The 26745-nt window shown below is 35.0% G+C and overlaps 1 protein-coding gene across 2 annotated transcripts in view; it reads right to left on the bottom strand.

Annotated features, from left to right (window-relative positions):
- Window positions 1–26745, bottom strand: part of CPNE8 (copine 8) — a 333515-nt gene that overhangs the window by 265730 nt on the left and 41040 nt on the right. For both annotated transcript variants that reach the window (XM_027129253.1, XM_027129254.1), the window contains exons 2-3: window positions 20822–20862; window positions 19294–19340 (exon numbers count right to left, since the gene is read on the bottom strand). In XM_027129253.1, coding sequence (XP_026985054.1) covers window positions 19294–19340; window positions 20822–20862 — 88 coding nt within the window. The remainder of the gene's footprint in view (window positions 1–19293; window positions 19341–20821; window positions 20863–26745) is intronic.

The raw sequence follows: 26745 nt of genomic DNA, 5'->3' as shown, positions 1-26745 counted from the left end.
TTGGTAGTCTATATATGTCAATGCTGCTCTCGCACTTCATCCGAGCTTACCCTTCCCCCTCCCCGTACCCTCAAGTCCATTCACTATGTCTGTATCTTTATTCCTGTCCTGCCCCAAGGTTCATCAGAACCAATTTCTTCTTTTTTTTAGATTCCATATATATGTGTTAGCATACGGTATTTGTTTTTCTGATTTACTTCACTCTGTATGACAGGCTCTAGGTCCATCCACCTCTCTACAAATAACTCAATTTCATTTCTTTTTATGGCTGAGTAATATTCCATTGTAAATATGTGCCACATCTTCTTTATCCATTCATCTGTCAGTGGACACTTAGGTTACTTCCATGTCCTGGCTATTGTACATGGTGCTACAGTGAACATTTTGATACATGACTCTTAGAATTACAGTTTTCTCAGGGTATATGCCCAATAGTGGGATCGTTGGGTCATACAGTAGCTCTATTTTTAGTTTTTTAAGGAACCTCCATACTGTTCTCCATAGTGGATGTATCGATTTACATTCCCACCAACAGTGCAAGAGGGTCCCCTTTTCTCCACACCCTCTCCAGCATTTATTGTTTCTAGATTTTTTGATGATGGCCATTCTGACCAGTCTGAGGTGATATCTCATTGTAGTTTTGATTTGCATTTCTCTAATGATTAGTGATGTTGAGCATCCTTTCACGTGTTTCTTGGCAATCTGTATATCTTCTTTGGCAAAATGTCTGTTTAGGTCTTCTGCCCATTTTTGGATTGAGTTGTTTGTTTGTTTGATATTGAGCTGCATGAGCTATTGTGTATTTTGGAGATTAATCCTTTGCCCATTGTTTCATTTGCAAATATTTTCTCCCATTTGGAGGATTGTCTTCTCATCTCCTTTATGGTTTCCTTTGTTATGCAAAAGTTTTAAGTTTCATTAGGTCCCATTTGTTTATTTTTCTTTTTATTTCCATTTCTCTAGGAGGTGGGTCAAAAAGGGTCTTGCTGTGATTTATGTTATAGAGTGTTCTGTCTATGTTTTCCTCTACGTGTTTTATGGTGTCTGGTCTTACATTTAGATCTTTAACCCATTTTGAGTTTACTGTTGTATATGGTGTTAGGGAGTGTTCTAATTTCATTCTTTTACATGTAGCTGTCCAGTTTTCCCAGCACCACTTATTGAAGAGGCTTTCTCTTCCCCACTGTATATTCTTGCCTCATTTATCAAAGATAAGGTAACCATATGTGCATGGCATGGGTTTATCACTGGGCTATCTATCCTGTTCCATTCATCCATATTTCTATTTTTGTCCCCATACCATACTGTCTTGGTTATTGTAGCTTTGAGGTATAGTTTGAGGTCAGAGAGCCTGATTCCTCCATCTCTTATTTTCCTTCTCAAGACTGCTTTGGCTTTTCTGGGTCTTTCATGTTTCCATACAAATAGTGAATTTTTTTTGTTCTAGGTCTTTTAAAAATGCCATTGGTAGTATGATAGGGATTGCCCTGAATCTGTAGATTGCTTTGGGTAGTATAGTCATTTTCACAATGTTGATTCTTCCAGTCCAAGAACATGATATATCTCTCCATCTGTTTGTATCATCTTTAATATCTTTCATCAGTGTCTTATAGTTTTCTGCATACAGGTCTTTGGTCATCTTAGCTAGGTTTATTCCTAAGTATTTTATCCTCTTTTGTTGTGATGGTAAATGGGATTATTTCCTTAATTTCTCTTTCAGATTTTTCATCATTAGTGTATAGGACTGCAAGAGATTTCTGTATATTAACTTTGTATCTTGCTACCTTATCAAATCCACTGATTGGATCTAGTAGTTTTCTGGGAGCATCTTTAGAATGCTCTCTGTATAGTATCATGTCATCTGCCAACAGTGACAGTTTTACTTCTTCTTTTCCAATTTGGATTCCTTTTATTTCTTATTCTTTTCTGATTCCTAGCAGTGGCTAAAACTTCCAAACTATGTTGAATAACAGCAGAGAGAGTGGGAAACCTCGTCTTGTTCTGGATTTTAGAGGAGGAATGGTTTCAGTTTTTCATCATTGGTAATGATGTTGGCTGTGGGTTAGTCACAAATGGCCTTTATTATTTTGACACAGGTTCCCTCGATGGCTACTTTCTGGAGAGATTTTATCATAAATGGGTGCTGAATTTTGTCAAAAGCTTTTTCTGCATCATTGTGATTATCATATGCTTTTTATCCTTCTATTTGTTAATATGGTATATCACATTGATTGTTTTGCGTATATTGAAGAATCCTTGCATTCCTGGAATAAACCGCACTTGATCATGGTGTATGATCCTTTTAATGTGCTGTTGGATTCTGTTTGCTAATATTTTGTTGAGGATTTTTGCATCTATGTTCATCAATTATATTGGCCTGTAATTTTCTTTCTTTGTGCCATCTTTATCTGGTTTGGTATCAGGTTGATGGTGGCAGCATAGAATGAGTTTGGGAGTGTTCTTCCCTCTGCTGTATTTTGAGAGTTTGAGAAGGAAAGGTCTTAGCACTTCTCTAAATGTTGGATAGAAGTCGCCTAGGAAGCCATCTGTTCGTGTATTTTTGTTTGTTGGAAGATTTTTCATCACAGTCTCAATTTCAGTGCTTGTGATTGGTCTGTTTATATTTTCTATTCCTTCCTGGTTCAGTCACAGAAGGTTGTGCTTTTCTAAGAATTTTTCCATTTCTTCCAGGTTGTCCATTTCATTGGCATATAGTTGCTTGTAGTAATCTCTCAAGATCCTTTGTATTTCTACAGTGTCAGTTGTTACTTCTCCTTTTTCATTTCTAATTCTGTTGATTTGAGTCATCTCCCTTTTTCTCTTGATGAGTCTGGCTAATGGTTTATCAATTTTTTTATCTTCTCAAAGAACCAGCTTTTATTTTTAATGATCTTTGCTATTTGTCCTTTACTTCTTTTTCATTTATTTCTGATCTGATCTTTATGATTTCTTTCCTTCTGCTAACTTTGGTGTTTTTTGTTTTTTCTCTAATTGCTTTAGGTGTAGGGTTAGGTTGTTTATTTGAGATGTTTCTGTTTCTTGAGATAGGATTGTACTGCTATGAACTTCCCTCTTAGATCTGTTTTTGCTGCATCCCATAGCTTTTGGGTAGTCGTGTTTTCATTGTCATTTGTTTCTAGGTATTTTTTTTTATTTCCTCTTTGATTTCTTCAGTGATCTCTTAGTTATTAGGTAGCATATGTTTTAGCCTCCATGAGTTTGTATTTTTTACAGGTTTTTTTCCTGTATTTTATATCTATCTCAGAGCACTGTGGTCAGAAAGGATACTTGATACAGTTTCAATTTTCTCAGATTTACCAAGGCTTGATTTGTGACCCAAGATATGATCTATCCTGGAGAATGTTCCATGAGTACTTGAAAAGAAAGTGTATTTTGTTGTTTGGGGATGGAATGTCCTATAAATATCAATTAAGATCATCTTGTTTAATGTATCATTTAAAGCTTGTGTTTCCTTATTTATTTTCATTTTGGATGATCTGTCCATTGGTGAAAGTGGGTTGTGAACATCCTCTACTATTTTTGTGTCACTGTCGATTTCCCCTTTTATGGCTGTTAGCATTTGCTTTATGTATTAAGGTGCTCCTATGTTGGATGCATAAAAATTAACAATTGTTATATCTTCTTCTTGGATTGATCCCTTGATCATTATGCAGTGTCTGTCTTTGTCTCTTGTAATAGTCTTTATTTTAAAGTCTATTTTTTCTGATATGAGAATTGCTACTCCAGCTTTCTTTTGATTTCCATTTGCATGGAATATCTGTTTTCATCCCCTCACTTTTAGTCTGTATGTGTCCCTAGATCTGAAGTGGGTCTCTGTAGACAGCATATATATGGGTCTTGTTTTTGTATCCACTCAGCCAGTCTATGTCTTTTGGTTGGAGCATTTAATCCATTTACATTTAAGGTAATTATTGAGACATATGTTACTATTACCATTTTCTTAATTGTTTTGGGTTTGTTTTTGTAGGTCTTTTCCTTCTCTTGTGTTTCTTGCCTAGGGAAGTTCCTTTAGCATTTGTTGTAAAGCTGGTTTGGTGGTGCTGAATTCGCTTAACTTTTGCTTGTCTGTAAAAGTTTTAATTTCTCCGTCAGATGTGAATGAGATCCTTGCTGGGTAATCTTGGTTGTATGTTTTACCCTTTCATCACTTTAAATAAGTCCTGCCACTCTCTTCTGGCTTGAAGAATTTCTGCTGAAAGATCAGCTGCCAACCTTATGGGGATTCCCTTGTATATTATTTGTTGTTTTCCCTTGCTGCTTTTAAATTTTTTCTTTAACTTTTGATAGTTTGATTAATATGTATCTTGGCGTGTTTCTCCTTAGATTTATTCTGTATGGGACTCTCTGCACTTCCTGGACTTGATTGACAATTTATTTTCCCATATTAGGGAAGTTTTCTACTAAAATCTCTTCAAATATTTTCTCAGACCCTTTCTCTTTCTCTTCTTCTTCTGGGATGCCTATAATTCGAATGTTGGTCTGTGTAATGCTGTCCCAGAGGTCTCTGAGACCATCCTCAATTCTTTTCATTCTTTTTTCTTTATTCTGTTCTGCAGTAGTTATTTCCACTATTTCTTCTGCCTCAGTTATTCTGCTATTGATTCCTTCTAGAGAATTTTTCATTTCATTTATTGTGTTGTTCAGCATTGTTTGTTTGCTCTTTAGTTCTATATCCTTTTTAAACCTTTCTTGTATTTTCTCCATTCTAGTTTCAAGATTTGGGATCATCTTTACTATCATTACTCTGAATTCTTTTTCAGGTAGCCTGCCTATTTCCTCTTCATTTGTTTGGTCTGGTGGGTTTTTACCTTGCTCTTTCATCTGCTGCATATTTTTCTGTCTTCTCATTTTGTTTAACTTACTGTGTTTGGGGTCTCCTTTACATAGGCTGCAGGTTCGTAGTTCCCATTGTTTTTGGTGTCTTTCGCCAGTGGCTAAGGTTGGCTCAGTGGGTTGTGTAGGCTTCCTGGTGGAGGGGACTGGTGCCTATGTTCTGCTGGGTGGGGCTGGATCTTGTCTTTCTGGTGGGTACAGCCACATCTGGTGGTGTGTTTTGGGGTGTCTGTGAAGTTAGTATGATTTTAGGCAGCCTGTCTGCTAATGGGTGGGTTTGTGTTCCTGTCTTGCTAGTTGCTTGGCATGGGTCATCCAGCACTATAGTTTGCTGGCCTTTGGGTGGCGCTGGGTCTTAGCATTGAGACGGAGATCACTGAGAGAGATCTCGCCAATTGATATTACTTGGGGCCGGGAGGTCTCAGGTGGTCCAGTGTCCTGAACTGAGCTCTCCCACCTCAGAGGGTCAGACCTGAGAACAGGCCAGAGCACCAAGACCGTGTCAGCCACATGGCTGTGAAGAAAGTGAGAAAAAAAAGAAAGGAGAAAAAAATTTTTTAATCATAAAAATGTTATTAAAATGAAAAAAAAATAATAATTAAAAAAAGAAGACAGCAACCAAACCAATAAACAAATCCACCAATGATAACAAGTGCTAAAAACTATACTAAGGTAAACATAAAAACCAGAAACAAATCAGATGCAGAAAGCAAACCCCAAGTCTTCAGTTGCTCCCAAAGTCCACCGCCTCAATTTTGGGATAATTCGTTGTCTATTCCGGTATTCCACAGATGCATGGTTTATCAAGTTGATTGTGGGAATTTAATCTGCTGCTCCTGAGGCTGCATGGAGAAATTTCCTTTTGTCTTCTTTCTCACAGCTCCTGGGGTTCAACTTTGGTTTTGGCCCCACCTCTGCATGTAGGTCACCCTCAGGCATCTGTTCCCACCTAGACAGGATGGGGTTAAAGGAGTGGCTGATTAGGTGGCTCTTTCTCATTCAGGCTGGGGGTGGGAGAGGTACAGTAGTTATAATTGGAATGCCTGGTGAGCCTGCAGAGGCAGAGGCTGGCATGATGTTGCAACAGCCTGAGGCACGCCATGTGTTCTCCTGGGTAAGTTGTCCCTGTGCCACAGGACCCTGGCAGTGGCATGCTGCACAGGCTCCCTGGGGAGTATGGATAGTGACCTGTGCTTGCACACAGGATTCTTGGTGGCTGCAGCAGCAACACTAGCATTTCATGCCCATCTTTGCAGTCTGAGCTGTTAGCTGTGGCTCATGCCTGTCTCTGGAGCTCATGTAGGGAGTGCTCTGCCTTCTGTGGGCAGATGGGGAAGGAATCTCCTCTCCTCATGTACCCTGAAACAATGGTCTCTTGCCTCTTAGGCAGGTCCAGAATTTTTTCCTGGACTCCCTCCTGGCTAGCTGTGGCACACTAGCCCCCTTCAGGCTATGTTCATGCAGTCAACCCCAGTCCTCTTCCTGGGATCTGACTTCAGAAGCCAAAGCCTCAGCTCCCAGGCCCCACCCACCCTAACAGGTGAGCAGACAAGCCTCTCAGGCTGGTGAGTGCTGGTCAGCACTGATCCTCTGTGCAGGAATCTCTGTGCTTTGCCCTCTGCACCCTGTTGCTGTGCTCTCCTCTGTGGCTCCAAAGCTTCCCCCCGCAACAACCCAACCCCTGTCTCCATCAGTGAAGGGGCTTCCTAGTATGTGGAAACTTTTCCTCCTTCACAGCTCCCTCCAGAGGTGCAGGTCTTGTCCCTATTCTTTTGTCTCTGTTTTTTCTTTTTTCTTTTTCCCTACGCAGGTAGATGGGGATTTTCTTGCCTTTTGGGAAGTCTGAGGTCTTCTACCAGCGTTCAGTAGGTGTTCTGTAGGAGTTGCTCCACATGTAGATGCATTTTTGATGTATTTGTGGGGAGGAAGGTGATATCCACGTCTTACTCCTCCACCATCTTGAAAGTCCCTCTTGAGTTAAATGTTTGAAAGACCAAGCATTTTCGGAGAAGTTACAAAACTAGTTTATAACAGATTCTAAAATATCCAGACTGTATGTTGAAATCTTTAGGGTAACTATTAAAATAATGATAAAAGAAAGTAAAACTAACAAGCTAATATTGGGGAAAATATACAGTGATATAGATAGATGATAGATAGATAGATAGGAAGAAAGAAAGATAGATGATAGATAAGTATCCAAATCCAGGAAGGAAAGAAAGGAAAGATAAAGAATTTAAAATATGTGAATAAAATAAAAAGAAATGGTAAGTTTTACCCAAACATATTGATAATTAAGTTAATTGTAAATGATCTAAACACTCCATATAAATGACAAAGAGAATGTAAGTTTATTTTTAAGCCCAACTATCTGCTGCTTATAAGAGATACACTTCAAATATAAATACACAGGAAAGTCAAAAGCAAATCCATGAGATAAGAGAAACCATATAAAAATTAAACAAATGTAAACTAGTCTAACTATTCACTTTCTAAGCAAAGTAGAATTTAAGACAAGAAACATTTCCAGAAAAGAATAAACACCCTGAACATCTTGTCCTAGGAAATAAGGACATGCTAAAAGAATGATAGGGGCAACTTTTAACAGACACAGAAGCCAGCCTCAAGGTGCTCCCATTGGACAAATCTGGGACAATTTGAGCACCAAAATAAATGATAGTATAATATGAAAATCCATTGAAAAACAGAGGAAACTATAAGTCCACACTCACAAAATAATTAAATTAATTAAAAAACGTTTAATGAGGAAAGAGATATTTATATACTCTCAAAGTATCTTCCCAAATACTCATCAAATACCTTCCCATCATAACTCCCAGCTTCCCGTCCCAAAAGTAATATTAACTACAAAATGGAAAAAGTAACTGTTTGATAGAGAAGGCTAGCAGACACCACTTTTATCAAGTGATCAAAATTAACCTAACCAGAAATGGGACAAATCAAAATCTTATGCCAGGCATAAGAAGAGCACCATACCACTTCTGTGATATTCCACCCAAAGATGCATCATGAAGAAAAAAAAAATCACTCAAAGTCAAAATACGACAAATTCTGCAAAGTAGCTGGCATTCCATCCACAAAAATTGTCAAGGACATCAAGTTAAGAAAAGACTGAGAAACTAAGATCAAAGAGACAACAACAACAACAAAAAAAAAACAGTAAAGGAAAAGACAGGTACACGGAATAGGTAATTCTGAATGGGATCCATTTGCTAAAAGATATTATTGGGACAATTAAGTGAAATTGAAAGGGGTCTTAAGATTAAATGGTAAAAATATGTCAGTGCTAATTTCCTGATTCTGATTATTATATTATGGCTTTCTAGGAGAATGTGCTTTATGCAATAGAGTACTCAAGCTCCTGGGGCATCATGTTGGCAACTTATTCTCAAATAGCTCAAAGGAAAAAAAAATCTTTACACTATATTCACAACTTTTCAGTAAATTTGAGATCAATTAAAAAAATTTTTTTTTAACTCTTTGAATCTGAATGTAAATAAAAGTATAACATAACAATACTTGTTGGATATACTTAAAGCTCCTTTAAAGAGAAATTTATAGCCTAAAATGCATATGTAGAAAAGAAAAATGATTGAAAATAAATATTAAGTTATCTATCTCAAGAACTTAGAAACAGAACAGCAAATTAAAACCAAAAAGAGTAGGAAAAAATAAAGATAATTGCACTAATCAATGAAATTCTTAAAAAACTAGAGATAGCCAACAAAGGCAAAAGTGGCTTCTTAGAAAGGACTAATAAAATTGTCAGTGCAATAAATATCATGATTAGAGAGGAAAAAATAAAACACTATGTGCAGATAAACCTCTGCTGAGATGGATAAAGGAAAAAAATAGAGAGAAAAATACAAATTATCAACATCTGAAAGTAAAAAGCGGGGTATCGTTATAGATCTTAGAGAAATATATATCTTAACAGTATATTATGAGCAACTTTATGCCAATAAATTTGAGAATTTGGGTGAAATCAACAAATTCCTGGAAAAACACAACATGCAAAATTGTCAGGACAGGAAACCGAAATCGTGAGTAGACAGATAGTTAAGAAAGAAAGTGGGGCTTCCCTGGTGGTGCAGTGGTTGAGAATCTGCCTGCCAATGCAGGGGACATGGGTTCGAGCCCTGGTCTGGAAAGATCCCACATGCCATGGAGCAACTAGGCCTGTGAGCCACAACTACTGAGCCTGCGCATCTGGAGCCTATGCTCCGCAACAACAGAGGTCACAATACTGAGAGGCCTGCGCACCTCGATGAAGAGTGGCCCCTGCTTGCCGCAACTTGAGAAAGCCCTCGCACAGAAACGAAGACCCAACACAGCCAAAAATAAATTAATTAATAAAAGAAAAAAAGTGAATTTGAAATTCAAACTTCCCACAGAGAAATAATCAGGCTCAGAATTCTTTAGCAGGAAATTTTTCCGAACATTTAACTCAGACATAACGTTAATCTTTCACATACTCTTTCAGAGAACAGTAAAAGAGGAAATATTTTCAAACACATTTAATGAGTCCTATTTAACCTTAAGAACAAAAACCAACAAATTTATGCTAAGGAAGGAAATTTATAGATCAATATCACTCATAAATAACATAATGCAAAATTCTAATAAATATTAGGAAAACACTGTAAGCAATATATTTAAAAGATAATATATCATGAATCAGTTGGATCATTCCAGAAATATATTTGTTTTAATACTGAAAATCAAGTAATTTACCACATTTACAAAAATAAAGAAAAATCATATAAACACCTCATAGATGCAAATATATGAAAACTTTAGTCTTAATATCAGGAACAAGACAAGGATGTCTCCTATCACCACTTTTATTCAACACTGTGCAGAGGAAGTTGTCAGTACAATAAACATCATGATTAGAAAGGGAAAAATAAAACATTATGTGCAGATTACCATAGTGTATGAAGAAAATTTTTAAAAATCCAAACTATTATTAGTAAGTTAAGCAAAGTCAATTCAATTATCCAAAAAATAAAATGACATTTTATATACTACAATAATAAATAAAAATGAGACACGACAAGTTATATTGGCATCAAAAAAATATCTAATCACTAGGGACAAATACAATTAAAGATGTATAAGACCCTTACACAAAAACTATAAAATATTATTCAGAGAAATTAAAGAAAATTTAAATAAATAGAGGAGTATCCGTATTCATGGATTGTATCCATATTCATGGATTTTACATACTTCAATTCTCAGAAATTAATCTACAGATTCAAACCAAACTCAAATCTCACAGTGTGTGTTTGTGTGTGTGTGTGTGTGCGCGCGCACACGCGCACGCACACATACATGTATGCAAGTGTATGTGTATAAACTGACAAATTCTAAAATTTTGTGGTGATGTAAAAAGCTACAAATATCCTAGAACAGTCCATCAGCCAAATCTGGCCTGCCACTTGTTTTGTAAATTAAGATTCATTGGGACATAGCCCTAATTAACCATTCATGTATTGTCTATGGCTGCTTTTATGCTACAATAGCCCCAGAGAACATAGGGACCACCTAGTCTAAAATATTTACCCCTGGCCCCTATTTGTATCTTGTCCTTTACAGAAAAAGACTGCTGACCCCTGACCTAGAAAACCTTGAAGTAAAAGAAAACAACTACAAAGTACATACAACTAGTTATTAAGATAGCATAGTATAACACAATAGAATCCTCAACAAGGATTTAATCATTAAGTCTTCACATATTTAATCATTTCATTTATGTCAAAGGTCATATGATTTACAATAAAAAAAGAAAATCTCTTCAACAAATGCTTGGGTCAATTCGATACCATATGGAATCAAAGTAAATTTTACCTCAAATCATACACAAAAATTAATCCCAGAGGAATTGTAGGTCTAAATATTAAAGTTAAAACAATAAAACTTCTAGAATATAACATCGTCGTGGCCTTCAAACAGAAACATTCCTTAAACAGAATAAAAGCACAGATCAGAAAGGAATAAATTGATATTACAACCTAAATTAAAATTACGAACTTCTGTTCAACAAAATATATGGTTCAAAGAGTTAAAAGCCATGCTACAACAGGAGAGAAGATATTTGCAAGACATATAAGCAACAAAAATTCCTATCCTGAAGGCATAAATAACTCCTAAAAATCAGTAAGAAAATAGGCAAAACACCTGAATGTGCACTTCATAGGAGGATAGCCAAATGGCCATTAGGCCTATCAAAGGGTGCTCAGCCATATTAATCATCATGAAGTTAAAGTCCAAACAAGATATCTTTATACTAAGCAGAATGGAAATATGTTTTTTTAATTAACAATACAAAGCACTGGCAAAGATGTACTGCCACGTGGAAAATTCTAGAAAACAGTTCATCAGTATTTACTGAATATGAAAATATGCATACCCTGTGGCTCAGAAATTTTACTCCTACATGTGCAGACAATAATAATTTACAAATATAAGATCTAAAAGACATGTACTGGAATGTTCTAAGCAGTTAATCATAATATTCAGCAACTGCGAACAATCCAAAAATCTACCCAGAGTAGAATGGATAAATAAATTGGGGTATATTCATAAAATAGAAAACCATACAGCAACAAATACGAACAAACTATTGCCACATGCATGGATAGATTCCACACACATAATTCTGAGTGAAACAAGCTAGACAAATACATATATAATATATGATTTTACTTATATGAGGCTTAAAAATAGGCAAAATTATTTTATAGTGCTAGAAGTCAGGATGCAGTTTAATCTGGGAGGAAGAAAGTGCACAAACAGAATTCCTGGATGCTAGCAATATTCTATTTGTAGATGTGGGGTGGTCACATGGATGTATTTGCATCTAACAAATTCACTGTGCTGTATGATGTGTACCCTTCATCTGGGTATGTTTTATTTCAATAAAAAGGTATACTAAAATTAGAACAGGAACACAGCCTTTAAAAAGTAGGAAATTATGCCATTTGCAATAACACAGATAAATCTTGAGGGCATTAGGCTAGTGAAATATGACAAAGGAAGACAAATACTGTATGATCTCACTTATGTGTGGAATCTAAGAAAGCCAGTCATAGAAACAGAACAGATTGATGGTTGCCAAGGGTGGGGGGTGGGAGAAATGTGTGAAGTTGGTCAAAGGGTAAAAACCTCCTGTTATAATATAAAGATAAGTAAGTTCTGGGGATGTAACGTACAGCATAGTGACTATAATTAACAATACTATACTGCACATTTTAAAAGTTCTCATCACACAAAGAAAGAATATCTATATACATATATCAAATCAGTATGTTGTACACCTTAAACTTACACAATGTTCTATATCAACTACCTTTCAGTAAAGCTGGAAAAATAAAAAATAAATAAAAGCCAAACAGGAAAAAATAGTTTGAGAAGAAAATTATTCTGGATTTGTTTTTCAGCTAACAATCAGAAAAGTTCTGTTGAAGTATAATTCTTGGACTTCCCTAGTGGCACAGTGGTTAAGAATCCACCTGCCAATGCAGGGGACACGGGTTCAATCTTCCTGGTCCAGGAAGATTCCACATGCCGTGGAGCAACTAAGCCCGTGCGCCACAACTACTGAGCCTGTGCTCTAGAGCCCGCGAGCCACAACTACTGAGACCACGTGTCACAACTACTGAAGCCCGTGTGCCTAGAGCCTGTGCTCAACAACAAGAGAAGCCACCGCAATGAGAAGCCCGTGTACTGCAACAAAGCACAGCCCCCGCTCGCAGCAACTATAGAAAGCCTGCAGACAGCAATGAAGACCAACACAGCCAAAAATAAATAAATAAAATATAAATAAATTTATTAAAAAAACAGATAACATGATAGTGAAATTTTAAAAAAAAAGAAAGTATAATTCTTGTTCAGTTGGACATAAAATATCGATAGAGCTAAGACTTCAATTTAGCCTTATAAACAGAGGCAATTACATTAAGCCTAAACATCTAATTCTCTATGACCAGAAATATCTGTAAAACTATTTTATGTCCTTTTCCAAACAGAAAAATTTCAAAGCCAATCTACAGTTGTTTCCAAAACTGGTATGGCTGATGTTAGGAATCTAAATGAGTGTAATATGGTATTTTCCTGAGGGACACACAACAAATTTTTGCTAAAGTAGTAACGCCTTAAGAATGACTATACTTTCTGTAGAAAATATTGGTTTAACAAAGTTCTTTCAACCACATGCCACACAACTTCTCCTCAATTCTCTTCTGTTATCATCCCCTCAATCACAGCGGATACATATAGTAAGAATCCTTCAAATGTCTACTAGAGGAATATAATCTCTACAGACTGAATTCTCAGCAGTATATTGTAATTAAAGTCTCTTTTATAAAATAGAAAATAAAACTAAACCAAACAAAAACGTGCAGCTGCTCTGCAGCATGAACCCAATAGTGCAGATAGTGTCAATAACCAAGTTGGACCCTCAGTGGTTTAGCAACAGTGACTGCCTAAAGGCCATGGGGAGTTTCCTCTTTCCTATATCAATAACTTTATAGATGCTTCACTCTATTATTTCCACAGAATAAAAAAGAATGAAATGAGTACACCCTAAGCTTTAAGAGGTAAAAAGCATGTTTTTCAATGAATGCTATAATTCAATTTCCTAAATATGTAGTAAAAGTTACGATAAAAAGCAGCAGAATAAGCACTGAGCTCTCATAAGTACTTCGCATGCCACGTGAATGTTCTCATATGAAAAATGTGACCTTTGTACCGAATTATCTACAAGGAGGCTTGCAACTCATAAATTCTGAAACCACAATCATTAAGTGTGTGCCCATATTTGAGGGTATCCTCAAATTCCTCCTGTTAACAAATATTAACTGAGCATCTTCTAAGCACAAAAGCCCTATCCTAAATGCTGTAGGGAGGAGCTTGACCTTTAAGGAGCACTGAATTGAGAAGTGAAGACACAGAAGAAAATAGGTTCACAAAAAAGTCTTTAATGTTTGTTGAATGATATAAAGTAGAAGGTGACAAGGACCATAAGAAAGATATTTAAGTTATGGGATTTCAAAAAGATGAAAGGAGGAAATTCTAGTTGTGAGGGTTAGAAAAGGTCAACAGGTAAAGTAACATTTAAGCTGAGCTATGAAAAATTTTCTTATCCTTTCTGAATATGTGTGTGTTTACGAATTATACATATATTATTCAGCATGGACATGAATAAATATTAAAACAGCTCAATATCAATGGAACAGTGCAGAACAGAGACAATGTCAAACTATGGAAATCAGCATTTGGCAGTATATTTGCCTCCAAAGTACACTCACTGTGGGTTATAAACAACTTCAGCTTGCTTCATTTCATTATATAACTAACATATGGAATCAGGAACCAACTCTGTAATTTTAAATGTTTAAAAGTAATTCACAAAATAGATGACCTATGGATAACTAAAATTTAACTCAAAGAAATTAATTGCAACATTTTCAGAACCTCTCAAAGCCAAGTATGTGTGCATCCTTAGGGACATGACTTTGCTATTTCCATTCATCACTAAGAGGTTTTCATATTTTCATAATTCATGGCACTTTATCATTTCTAGCTCCAAATTATTATGCACTGAAATATTGTTTTAGTTTTAAAAGATAAATTACTTTGACAATTCACAATCATTAGATAGAATGTTTTGTATGCAGGTAATTGTAATAGTGTCAGATATAATTTTTAAACTGCAGATTACCACTACAGTTTTAAATAATTTTTTATCACTTTATTTGGAGCATTTGTTTCCACATATTTTAAGCTTTTTAAAAATTTTTTTATTTATTTATTTTTTTGCAGTACGTGGGCCTCCCTCTGCTGTGGCCTCTCCCGCCGCAGAGCACAGGCTCCGGACGCGCAAGCCCAGCGGCCATGGCCCACGGGACCAGCCGCTCCGCGGCATGTGGGATCCTCCCAGACCGGGGCACGAACCGGTGTCCCCCGCATCGGCAGGTGGACCCTCAACCACTGAGCCACCAGGGAAGCCCATTTTTTTTCTTTTTTTAATTTCTCCTTACTGTATAAAAGTAATTCATCCCAGAACATAAAATCATGTGGCTAGTGAATACATACTTTTCCAGAACACATCTAAATTCAAATACAAACATGACCACTATGTCACTGACACAGTATTGATACCTAAATCAGTAAATGGATTGTATAGTCACACTGAAGTTGCTGGTAAAACTCTTCAACTATATTTTATGCTCCTTGAGGTAAAAATACTGTCTATTTAAAATTTTTTCCACCACTGCAGCTACATGATAGGCACCCAATAAATACAGGTCAAATTGATAAATGGATGAATATATGTTAAATTTTTACTAAATTATCTAAAATATTGTTTTACTTGTCTAATTCCAAATACACTGAGGATAATTATTAGAGTTGTTCTTGTTATTATTTTGTAAAATATGCTCAGTACTTAAAAGATAATGGGAAGAATTAATAATATGAGTGCAAAACTCTTTATGACTTCTATAGCATCATAAAATCAGAGTTGCAAGTAATTAGAACTAATTAAGTCCAGTTTTTTTCCTGATGAATTAGTCCAACCCCTGTTTGAATACAGGACAGGACATCCACTATAGTTCTAGCTCCAGGATACTGTTCTAGGAAACCCATTCTACCATGGAATACTCTAAATGTTACAAAGGTCTCACCCACAGTGAACAAAATATATGCCTTTGTCTCTTCATCCTTTGAGCCAAATTTTTTCTTTCCTCCTTTCTTGTTTCAACTTCAAGTCACTGTACCCCCATGTCTAAATCAAAATACTTTTAAGAATCTGAAGACAATTATTGTAACTACTCAGAGTGTCTGCATTTTTCAGGTTAAACATTCCTCCGTTAATATGACATAGTGTCTATCCCTTTCTTCAAGATGGTAGCCCTCCTCATATATGGCATTTCAATGATCTCAAATGGAGAACTGAAAACAAACATTCCAGATTTGCTCCTACGAGAGCAAAATACAAGAGTATTTAATTGAATCACATTAAATTGCCAACACTCAACCACTCTGAGCTACAAAAATGACAATTTAATATAGCTCAACATAACAGCATGATCTTCCTTAATGTAAGCATTGCACATCCATCAATGCATCCTCAGATTGCATTAGCTTTTTAGCAGTTATGCAACACCATACCATCATATTAGGTTTGAGGCCAAGCAAATCCCACAGGTCATTTTCCCATCAACTGTTGGGCTTGTACAATGAATTTTACAGAATATTATAATGCAGGAATTTACTTACCTGCCACTTACTAGTTTTGTTATTCTTAAAAATGTATTTTGATCTCTTAGAGAACCAAGGTAGCCTTAATCATATAGTGTTTACTATGTGCCAGTCATGGTCCAGTGGTTAGTTTAATCCTCATAACTACTGTGTAAGCTAGAATCATTAGCATAATTCCCCACATTTCAGATGAGGAAACAGTCACTAAGAGGTCAAGTGTACTCCCTTAACCACTGTATACCATACTGGCTCTCAATGTAAAGAAACTGACTTTCTCAAATGATTTGGTGGGGATTTAGTAATATATACAGTGTATTTCATTTTTTTCACCCCTTTCCTTTATCCAGCTAGTTCAATTAGATGCTATATACAATGGATTTTACCTACAAAATGCTGTCTCTGCATCTGACACTTCCTTTTCTATTCTTCCAGACTATTCTCTAGTTCTTAACACTTTTAATTTTTTTGAAATGCTGTCTATTGAAATTGTCTCTTAACTGGTATCTCCCCATCTTCGTCCATCTTTTCCCTACCCCCTCTATATGATTCTGGGTCCTATTTATCATCATATTCTCAATTTCTACTTTGTTTTTATACCAATTTTGCATATTATTCCCTCTTATACATTCTACCCCTTTGAAGAGAAAAAAATAAATAAGTAAAATATTCTGTTTTCTGATTTATTTTAATATTATGCCATTTTACCTAAATAGTAGGCTTCTTCTCTTACTTGTTTTTCATCCAAAGTCAAGCTGAAGAAGATATGAATAAAGACCCAAAGATCAATTTATAGAATTTCTTTCTATTAATAAAACCAGAATGTGAAGGTTGGAGTCAGATAAGGATTCTGCAAATTAGGAACTATAGAGCCAAATGGCCTGGGTTGAAATCCCCATTCTATTATTTACAACTGGCTAACTTTGGTCAAGTCACTTAAGCTTTCTGTTCTTTAATTTCTTCATGTGTAAAATAAGGATGCAAATGGCATCTACCTCTTAAGGTTGCTGTGCAAACTAAATTAGTCAGTATTCTAAAGGGCTTAGAACAAGAGTCATTATTATTATGAAAAACACTGTATATTAAATAAGAAACTTACATCTCATTGCTTAGGCAATAAGAAAGCCTCATCATTAAGGATTTTCGTTGGCCAAGATGCCTGGTTCTATACATTATGGATATTTATCTCAGTTCCTTTAACAGTCCCCAAAATTCAACATCCATTTATTATAATCTCTAGAATGTGAGCATAAAGGAAACATACCTCAACATAATAAAGGGCATATATGAAAATATATGAAAATCTCATATATGAAAATCCCACAGCTAATATCATACTCAACAGTATAAATCTATAAGAATTTCCTCTAAGACAAGGCTGCCCACTCTCACCAGTTTTATTCAACATTGTATTGGAAGTCCTAGACATAGCAATTATACAAGAAAAAATAAAAGAAATCCAAATTGGTAAGGAAGAAGTAAAACTGTCACTGTTTGCAGTTGAAATGATATTATCCACAAAAAAACCTAAAGCAGCCACCATAAAACTAGTAGAGCTCATCAATGAATTTGGTAACTTTGCAGGATACAAATATACAGAAATCTGTTGCATTTCTGTATACTATCTATGAAATACCAGGAAGATAATCCCATTTATCATTGCATCAATAAGAATAAAATAACTAGGAATAAACCTACCTGAGGAGGAAAAAGACCTGTATCCCAAAAACTGTAAGATGCTGATGAAAAAAACTGAAGATGACATAAACAGATGGAAAGGCATACCATGTTCTTGGACTGGAAGATGTGAGATATAAATATATATATACACACACACACACATATATACAAAATGCCATATTACCCATAAAAAAGAATGAAATTTTACATTTGCAACAGCATGAATGGACTTGGAGGGTATTATGCTAAGTGAAATAAGACAGAGAACGACAAATACTGGATGATATTATTTATACATGGAATCTAAAAAATACAACAAACTAGTGAGTATAACAAAAAGGAAACAGACTCACAGATATAAAGAACAAAACTAGTGGTTCCCAATGGGGAGAGGAAAGTGGGGAGGGGCAATACAGGCGGAGGGGACTAAGAGGTAAAAACTATTATGTATAAAACAAGCTAGAAAGATATACTATACAACACAGGGGATATAGCCAATACTTTATAATAACTATAAATGGAGTACAACCCTTAAAATTTGTGAATCAGTATATTGTACACCTGAAACATATTACACATCAACTATACTGCAATAAAAATAAATAAATAAAATTATTAACCATGAAAAAAGTAATTCTGCCTCCTTGCTCTTACTCCATTACACAAAGTATTTGTATTAGGAAACTGAGTTTCTACTTTATTTTCAAATAACAAGTTATTAACTGTCAAAAAGCAGGTGATAATTGATATCACTTTTAAAACACTTTAAAGCAATATTTTATAATATCAGCAGTTGACCTCAAAAAGTGAGACTAAACCCACAAACTTCAATTATGTAAGAATTGGATCACATTAAATTTATGTAAGACTGAGGAGAATACAAATTCAAGGGTAGATTATTCCACAGAAAGATCATAAATGAGCTAAACATTAAGGATTATTAAGAACAAAACACAAAGATTGCTTTCATCAAATTAAAATGAAATAAAATAAAAAAGGAATTCAATCTTTGGGTTGAAGGACTTCCCTGGTGGTGCAGAGGTTGAGAATCTGCCTGCCAATGCAGGGGACATGGGTTTGAGCCCTTGTCCGGGAAGATCCCACAAACCGTGAAGCAACTAAGCCCATGTGCCACAATACTGAGCCTGAGATCTAGAGCCTGCAAGCCACAACTACTGAGCCTGTGTGCCACAACTACAGAAGCCCGCATGCCTAGAGGCAGTGCTCCACAACAAGAGAAGCCACCACAATGAGAAGCCCACGCACCACAACAAAGAGTAGTCCCTGCTTGCCCCAACTAGAGAAAGCCTGCGAGCAGAAACAAAGACACAATGCAGCCAAAAATAAATAAATAAAAATAAATAAATCTATAAGAAAATTACTAAAATAACTAAAAACAGGAAAGTATCATCTTGATCACATTATAACTTATACCATATCTTCCAGCACAATTTTTTTAATTCAAATTCTTACCTCTCTCCATTCTTTATTTCCAACTCCTTGTAGATACAAGACACAAACTACAAAAGATGAAAAAATAAATATATCTAAACGTTTTTTATAAATATCAGATATAAATGTATCCAATTTATTTTTCAGCTGTACAAAAGCTATATTAAAATTAGTTCCTAGTCTTACTCTGGCATGAAAATTGCTAATAAATCATCACATGATGAAAATTTTTTATAAAAAAGCAAGAAACAATATCAGGTCTTTAGAACTTAGCATGTATAGAGCTAGGCACAAAAAAAAAAAATAACAACTATTTGCTAATGTCTTCAATTGCATTATGCTACAGATATAGATAAAAAAATCTTTTAACTAAGGTTAAACAGTTTGAAATATTTCAGTATGTTACCAGTCATAAGTCAAGCTCTTCCTAGGATACTTATAATGCTCAAAACCATCATAGGAAGGATATCTGGAGCAAATCATATGCCACATTTAATATTTGCAACTCCTATCCTCAATGTTTGTAAACAAGTAAGAAATCCTATGAACCACAAAAGGAAGTTGCAAAAAAGGGAGATTAAGAGTTTGGGGTAAAGATTAATTTATAAAAATATCCCACCCACTTGTCAATGGGCCCCAGGAATTTTTAATACCCACAAAGTTTAATGCCTTTTCTCCAGTGACTACCTCAAGAATTCTTCTGTCAACTGACAAAACCTCTCTCCTGTAGTTAAACCACACAGGTTCACACATTTGCAGAGATGGAGAGCTGCTGGATATCAGCTTCTAAATATTACAAGATTTGGACTCACTACTTGATTTATACATTATTTCTGTTGTTTTCTAATTTAAACTGTCTCATTTTACAATTTATCTCCAATTTTCAATATATATAATTAGGAATCAAAAACTTCAGCTCATTCAAGATATTATATAATTCACTTGGTTGTACATGCCTTTATATACTGCATTTATTCACAAAAAAAGGAAAATGATTACTCTGACTTGATCATAAAATTATGGCCCATTACAGTTGTCTTTCAAAGATAATTTCTACCATATGGCTATACAATGAGGTTTAATTTCAAAGTGAACTGTCCTACATTGCAGTCATCTGCATTGTCATCTTATTCTCAAAATGCTAAGCAATTCCCTCTCTTTAGCCAGAGTACTGCCCAGGTAGATGAGAATGCAGGGCCTAAGACTATACTCCATCTTGCTTTCTAGGCTTCAAAACAAATATTTAAATAAGAACTATGATTTTCAAACAAGTTTTTGAAAAATCAAGTAAAATAAGTAGACTATTTCAAAAAGCAAGTAATAGGGCTTCCCTGGTGGCGCAGTGGTTGAGAGTCCGCCTGCCGATGCAGGGGACACGGGTTCGTGCCCCGGTCCGGGAAGATCCCACATGCCGTGGAGCGGCTGGGCCCGTGAGCCATGGCCGCTGAGCCTGCGCGTCTGGAGCCTGTGCTCCACAACGGGGGAGGCTGCAGCTGTGAGAGGCCCGTGTACCGGGAAAAAAAAAAAAAAGCAAGTAATAGATACTTACTTGGATCAGATTTAGAAAATGTGTCTCTGTCAAGAAGATTTCTGTTGAATAAAAGAGAAAATGTTAGATGAATATAATACCAAAATATTTATATAAATATATATATACATGAATGATGACTTGAAAGTTCCAAAAGTTACATTTGTGCTTCATATTCATCCTCCATTAATTGGTAATAATTTATAATAGTTAAATTACATTTTTATGTTTAATACTTATAATAAAAATCTCATGTTTACCCTGTTGTATTCTTTCACCAGGACTACCACTCATGTGCATTTATCTGTACCGTGCTTGTTATTTGAAAGGCTTTTTTTCATATCAACCTGATAGCCTTTCATATTTCAGGTTCTTAAAAGTTACTCCTTCTATGGAATCACTATACACTGAGAAAATAAAAACACAGTCAACAGAACAGCACAGACAAAAAAAAAAAAAAAAAAATGGGATTACACCTTCAAATATTCCCAGAAAGAAACTATCAGACATGTTTATATTTGGAATTAAGTCAAAGACCACTAGTCAGAAATCATATTAAAATAATCCTTCTGTCCCCTAAGCAGACACTATGACTCCAGCAATGACTGGCAAACAGTAAATTTCAAACATTTCCATTTGAGAATATACTATGTTATATATTTATAAAGGTAGCTCTCCGCTCACATGGAAATTCTCCAGCCTTTCCTATGTGTCTAGTTTTGCTCATTAAGTGTCCTAAAAAATGTAATTCAGCTCTTTCTTTCAGAGTTCACTAAAGTCGAGGAGAGATGACAGTGCAAATATTGCAGTGTGCTTGGGACTCAAAAACTATGTTATACACATTTAAAAGCAAATAATGTGATTTCGGTGCCTTATTTATCTTAAAAAAAATAAAAACCTTACAATCTTTAACCATAAATACAAAATAATGGATTTCTATCAACAATAAAGATAAATATTCTTAATCATAGACTTTACTTGCCACATTATTTCTTCTAGCAATTATGATCCATAACATACAGTAGGTAAGGTCAAAAACAAACAAACAAACAAAAAACCTTAGACCCTTTATAATATGAGGGGGAAAAAACTCCATAAACTCTTCATAACTTAGTCCCTGAACTTTGCAGTTTAGCTTTCCCATTGCTGTTTGACAATAAATTTCAGCTATAATTTGATCATATGAATAAAATAGAATAAACTATCTCTGACTAGATTTAATTCCCCAAAGACTACTATACTCAAAGTTATATGATTTTACAAGTTTGTAAAAGGCAAATATTCTTACATGATAAGAATCACTGCAAAAGACCAGTGATTATCAAAATGCATCATAAAGTTAGGACTGATGACAGGAATGCAAGATTTTTTCCTCCCTAATATCCCATTAGAAACAAAGCACTTTCACATTAAGTTAAAAGAGAGGTATTATTGTGAAGACTATTGTATAAAAAAAAAGAAAAGAAGCTGAGGGTCAGAGAAACTGAGTAAATGAATAAGACCACACAGCCCAGTACAGAATATTCCAATGAAGTCAACCTTTTGAATCTGATTTCCCTGTTCTTTACAAAATGCTACATTGTCTGGAGAAGTCAGGGAGAAACAACTTGTTTTCCTGACTGTTGGAAATGTAGAAGGCCTCCCATTATACCTACTCGTTGAGCCACTAGAGTATGACATAAAATAAATTCTTGTTTATAGACTAATGTGAAGAGAGATGCCGCCTATGCTATGAACAAAGAGAACTAGGATAGGAGGCCAAACATAACTGTACTTAGTCACAGAAAAATTTTTTTGTTTTCTATATAAAGCACTTTAAAAAAACACACACACACCACCCCTCACCAGCTTTTATATAGGAAGGTTACTCTTCCCTCCATGAGGTTGTCTTTTGCTCGAGTTAGGATGCCTTTAACATTATGCCTACAATTTTATAATGGAATGTTGAACTTGAACATTATAAAAATCCTGAACAGGTCTTTCTATTCTATAAACCTTGATGAAGCTAAACAAGGAAGAGAGCAAATTCCTGAAAAGAAATTATGGAGAAATACAGCGCATTAGTCAGAAAACTTACCTGAAGAAATAACCTAATCAAAAATTTAATCTGTGAATTGCATGATTTGCTCTAGTAACCACTCATCTCAAATTCCAATTAAAATGTCTGGACTTAAGAGTATGATTGAAATATCATAACTAAAGCTAAAGCGCAATCAATTAAACTCTAACCTGTATGAAGAAGTACTAGGTTAATGGAAGAGGCATATTTTGCATGAAGCCTGCAATAGGAGTAGATAAGGAAGAAGTTAGTAACACCTTTCCAGGACCATCCAGGAGAAAAGGTTCCCTGACTTCACCCTTTATAATTCAATCGTCATTGATATTAATCTCTTAAAACAGACAAATGCATCAAGCTACCTTCCCTTGATGACAATAGTCAATTAGCTCATCCGACAACACTGCTTACTCTGATTTTATGCTCAACAAGCCACCTTCCAATTTTAAGATGGCTTCTCATATAGTTATTAGCACAGAACTGTGCTTAGTGGCCAAGATGAATATTACAGTTTTCTTGACCATTATAGTTTTTATACTCAACTGGCATTCCAAGACCCATACTGAACAGCCAGTTAATCTCTTAAAATGACATCTCAGACTTGTCTTTCTCTAACAGGAAAATTGCAATTCCATTTAAACTTCAGAGCAATTCTGCAAGTATTTTTCAAGAAAATATTCTATGCCCAAGACCTAACTAAGCACTAACTAATTAAACATGTTCTCAAATCTCAAGATGCCTGAACTTTACTAAGAGGACAAACTCAGAAATCAATAGCAATATTGGATGGTATATAAAATAACAGTTTATTATGGGGAGAAGGAAGAGTAAAATAGAGTAAAATTAATTCAACTACAAATAAAAAACATCAGGTACAATAGTTAGCTCTTAACCAAATTATTTTTTTAAATATACTAGAAAAAAAACAATTTATAGGTATGTCTATATAACAAAAACAGTCTAAACAAATGTATATCTTGAAATAATTGCCTTATTTTTTTAAGGTTAAGTATCCTTTTCTGTTACAATTATATAATGAGAGTTTATTAGTGGAAAACTAAAACTTCTAATTATTCACATGTAAAATGAGCATAACAACACCATCTATTAAGGTAAAGGATATTTGTAAGTGAGTTAACCTACAAGTTGTAGGCCTGCTCCTAATTCTTTCCAACTCAGTAAATGAAATAAGCTAATAAGTATTGTTCTTAGTGTAGTAAATATTGAATTTTTTGATTCCTTTAAAAGAGAAGCAAATATTATTATCCTAACACAGATGCATTTTGAAAAAGAAAATCTACTTGTATATATTATGAATTCTAAAGTTAATAGTTCCACAGTAAAGACAATTTTACTATTTGTGAATTTTTAAAGTGCTAATTTTAAAAAAGCACACAATATATTTGTTTTAGGGAATAAATCTTCAAACTGAAGGTATGAAGTGAATTCCAAAAAGCTACTTGTGGCCAGCAGAACTTAGACAACATGTAACGAGGCTCCACTGCTGTACCTGAGTGGAATTGTTCTATTTAATTTTTAATAAGAACAAAAATATAGCTTATAAATAGAGCCAAATAAAAAAACTGTTCTATTTAATTTTCCATATGAACAAAAATATACCTATAAATAGAGCCAAACAATGCTTTATCATTTTACAAACACAGTCCAGCATAAATTTTCTACATGTGGACAGAGAACCACGTCTCTGCATAAATATAACTGCCTCTGAGAACTGTTCTGTATCTATAAACAGGATGACTCTGGGTTTAATTAAAATTTAGGAAATTATTATAGGACTTTTATTTACCTGTTATTCAACTTAGTCTCAGGATCAACTGACCACCTGCAAGGTCTTTACTAAATATTGCTTAGGCAACCACAGAACCTAGTTGGCACATAAGCAAAGGTCTGTACGAATGAACGGTTTTAGTATCAAATCAAAAGCATCACCTTTTTCACTTTAGGTATGATGAGGTGTTTTATTATGGAAAAAAGAGTAGAAGAGGAAGGTGGCATATTAGACCTTTGCCCTAATAAGTAACTCATTAACTGAATAAAACCTGAGTGAGGAAATTATAAACATGCCCCATGTCACTGGGTCATGTCTAGGCCCTTACCTTGGGCATTATATTGTCTTAAGGACTGGAATTAAGAAGTTCTTGGCATGCATATATATATATAAAATATATATATTATATATTTAATGCATATAACACACAAAATGGTTTTCTGAGTTTTTTAAATAATGACAGGGAAATCAAGACTTGTTTTGAGCAACTGAAAGGAAATTCATCGAATCTTTGGAAGTCACTTGAATGCAATATTTAATTCTCTATGACTCATTTATGCATTATTTTTATTCTGTGATCAAATATTATAGCTGGAAATTTAGCATGCAAATTTAAGGAAAAAAATATTTTCCTGAACCTAAAACTTCTACAGCAAATAGAAACACTGTACTGAAAAAGTAAAACTTTAGAAATGAAACAAATCAAGTATTTTGAAACTGAAGCTTACTAAAAAGCCAGAATTAGCTAGAATCTAAGACACCAAGTAATTCTAAAGGGTAGGATCATTGGAAAGTACTTAACAAGTTTACCAGCTTTCAAGAAAATAAGAATAGACATTCAGGTTTGAAGTTGTACAAATAGACTAAAATTTCAGCTCAGCAGCAGCCACCTTTCGTAGTCTGAGCATACAAGTAGAACTTTATCGTGTATGATATATATTACTCAATGAAAACTAGTAATAAAATAAACTTTATTTTTCAGTTTTTGCTGAAAATGGTTGTTTTAAAGTATTTATTAGTACTGTTGAGCTGAAAAGGTCAGTAATAAAATATACAGTTTCAACCTTTGCCTGGGTTGAATTTGGTATATATACTAAAAGAATTTGAGGGGAAGATAATTAATGGTGAAAATTTTTCTGTATTCACCTATGATTGATATTCTTGAAATTTACTTAAAGGAAACTCAGGGCTTTTCACAATCTGACATGTCAGAGCTCTGTTTGCCTGAGCTAAGGTAAACAGAAGAACGCTTTGGTTTGAAGTAATATGTAGGGTTAACTCAGGGTGATACAAGCTTTTAGAAAAAAAGATGGGTTTGACAAAACCCAATCCCTGATTTCAGCCAAAGAAGAGAAACATTTGTGTTAAAAATGGGAAGGATAAAAGAAACTGAGAACAGAATATGAGTCTTCTTAAAAACCTAAAACTTATGTACAAAACTAATTTCATTATATTTTCTGCAGTCTTGTAGCCTCTTCATTTCCTATCTCAGTAAGTGGCAACAATGGAAGGCAGAATTATGGCCCCCCAAACATAACAGGTCTTAATCTCTGGGTCCTATTAATGTGACCCTTATTTAGGGGAAAAAAGGTCTGCGCAGATGTGATTAAATTATTGATTCTGTGATGAGGCATTTATCCTGGATTATCTGGGTGGGCCCTAAATGCAATCAATCACATATCCTAATAAGAAGAAGGCAGAGGGAGATTTGACACAGAGAGAGTGATGTGAACAGAGCAGAGAGAGATGTGTGGGCTCTAGCCTTGAAGACCCAAATGATGCAGCCACAAGCCAAGGCATGCCAGCAGCCACAAGAAGCTGGAAAAGAGCAAGGAATGACTTCTACACCAGAACCCCCAGAGGGAAAGCAGTCCTACCAACATCTTGGTTTCAGCCAAGTGACACTCTATTTACACTTCTGGCCTCCAGAACTGTAAGAAAAAATTTCTGTGGTTTTAACTCAACAAGTTTGTGATAATTTGTTACAACAGCTACAGGAAACTAATACAGCAACAGGGTTCAACCCATCTCTCTTCCAAGCAAGACTCCAATCATCCTTCCCCTCCATCTCCTTCTGCTAATGCTTCCCCCACCTTGGCT

This window comes from Aethalodelphis obliquidens, unplaced genomic scaffold (genome assembly GCF_003676395.1).
Source record: "Aethalodelphis obliquidens isolate GAN/ISIS:26980383/991018 unplaced genomic scaffold, ASM367639v1 scaffold36, whole genome shotgun sequence".
NCBI classification, from domain to species: Eukaryota; Metazoa; Chordata; class Mammalia; order Artiodactyla; family Delphinidae; genus Aethalodelphis; species Aethalodelphis obliquidens.
Note: the sequence above shows the minus strand (reverse complement) of the source record. Positions and strands in the feature narration are given on the sequence as shown.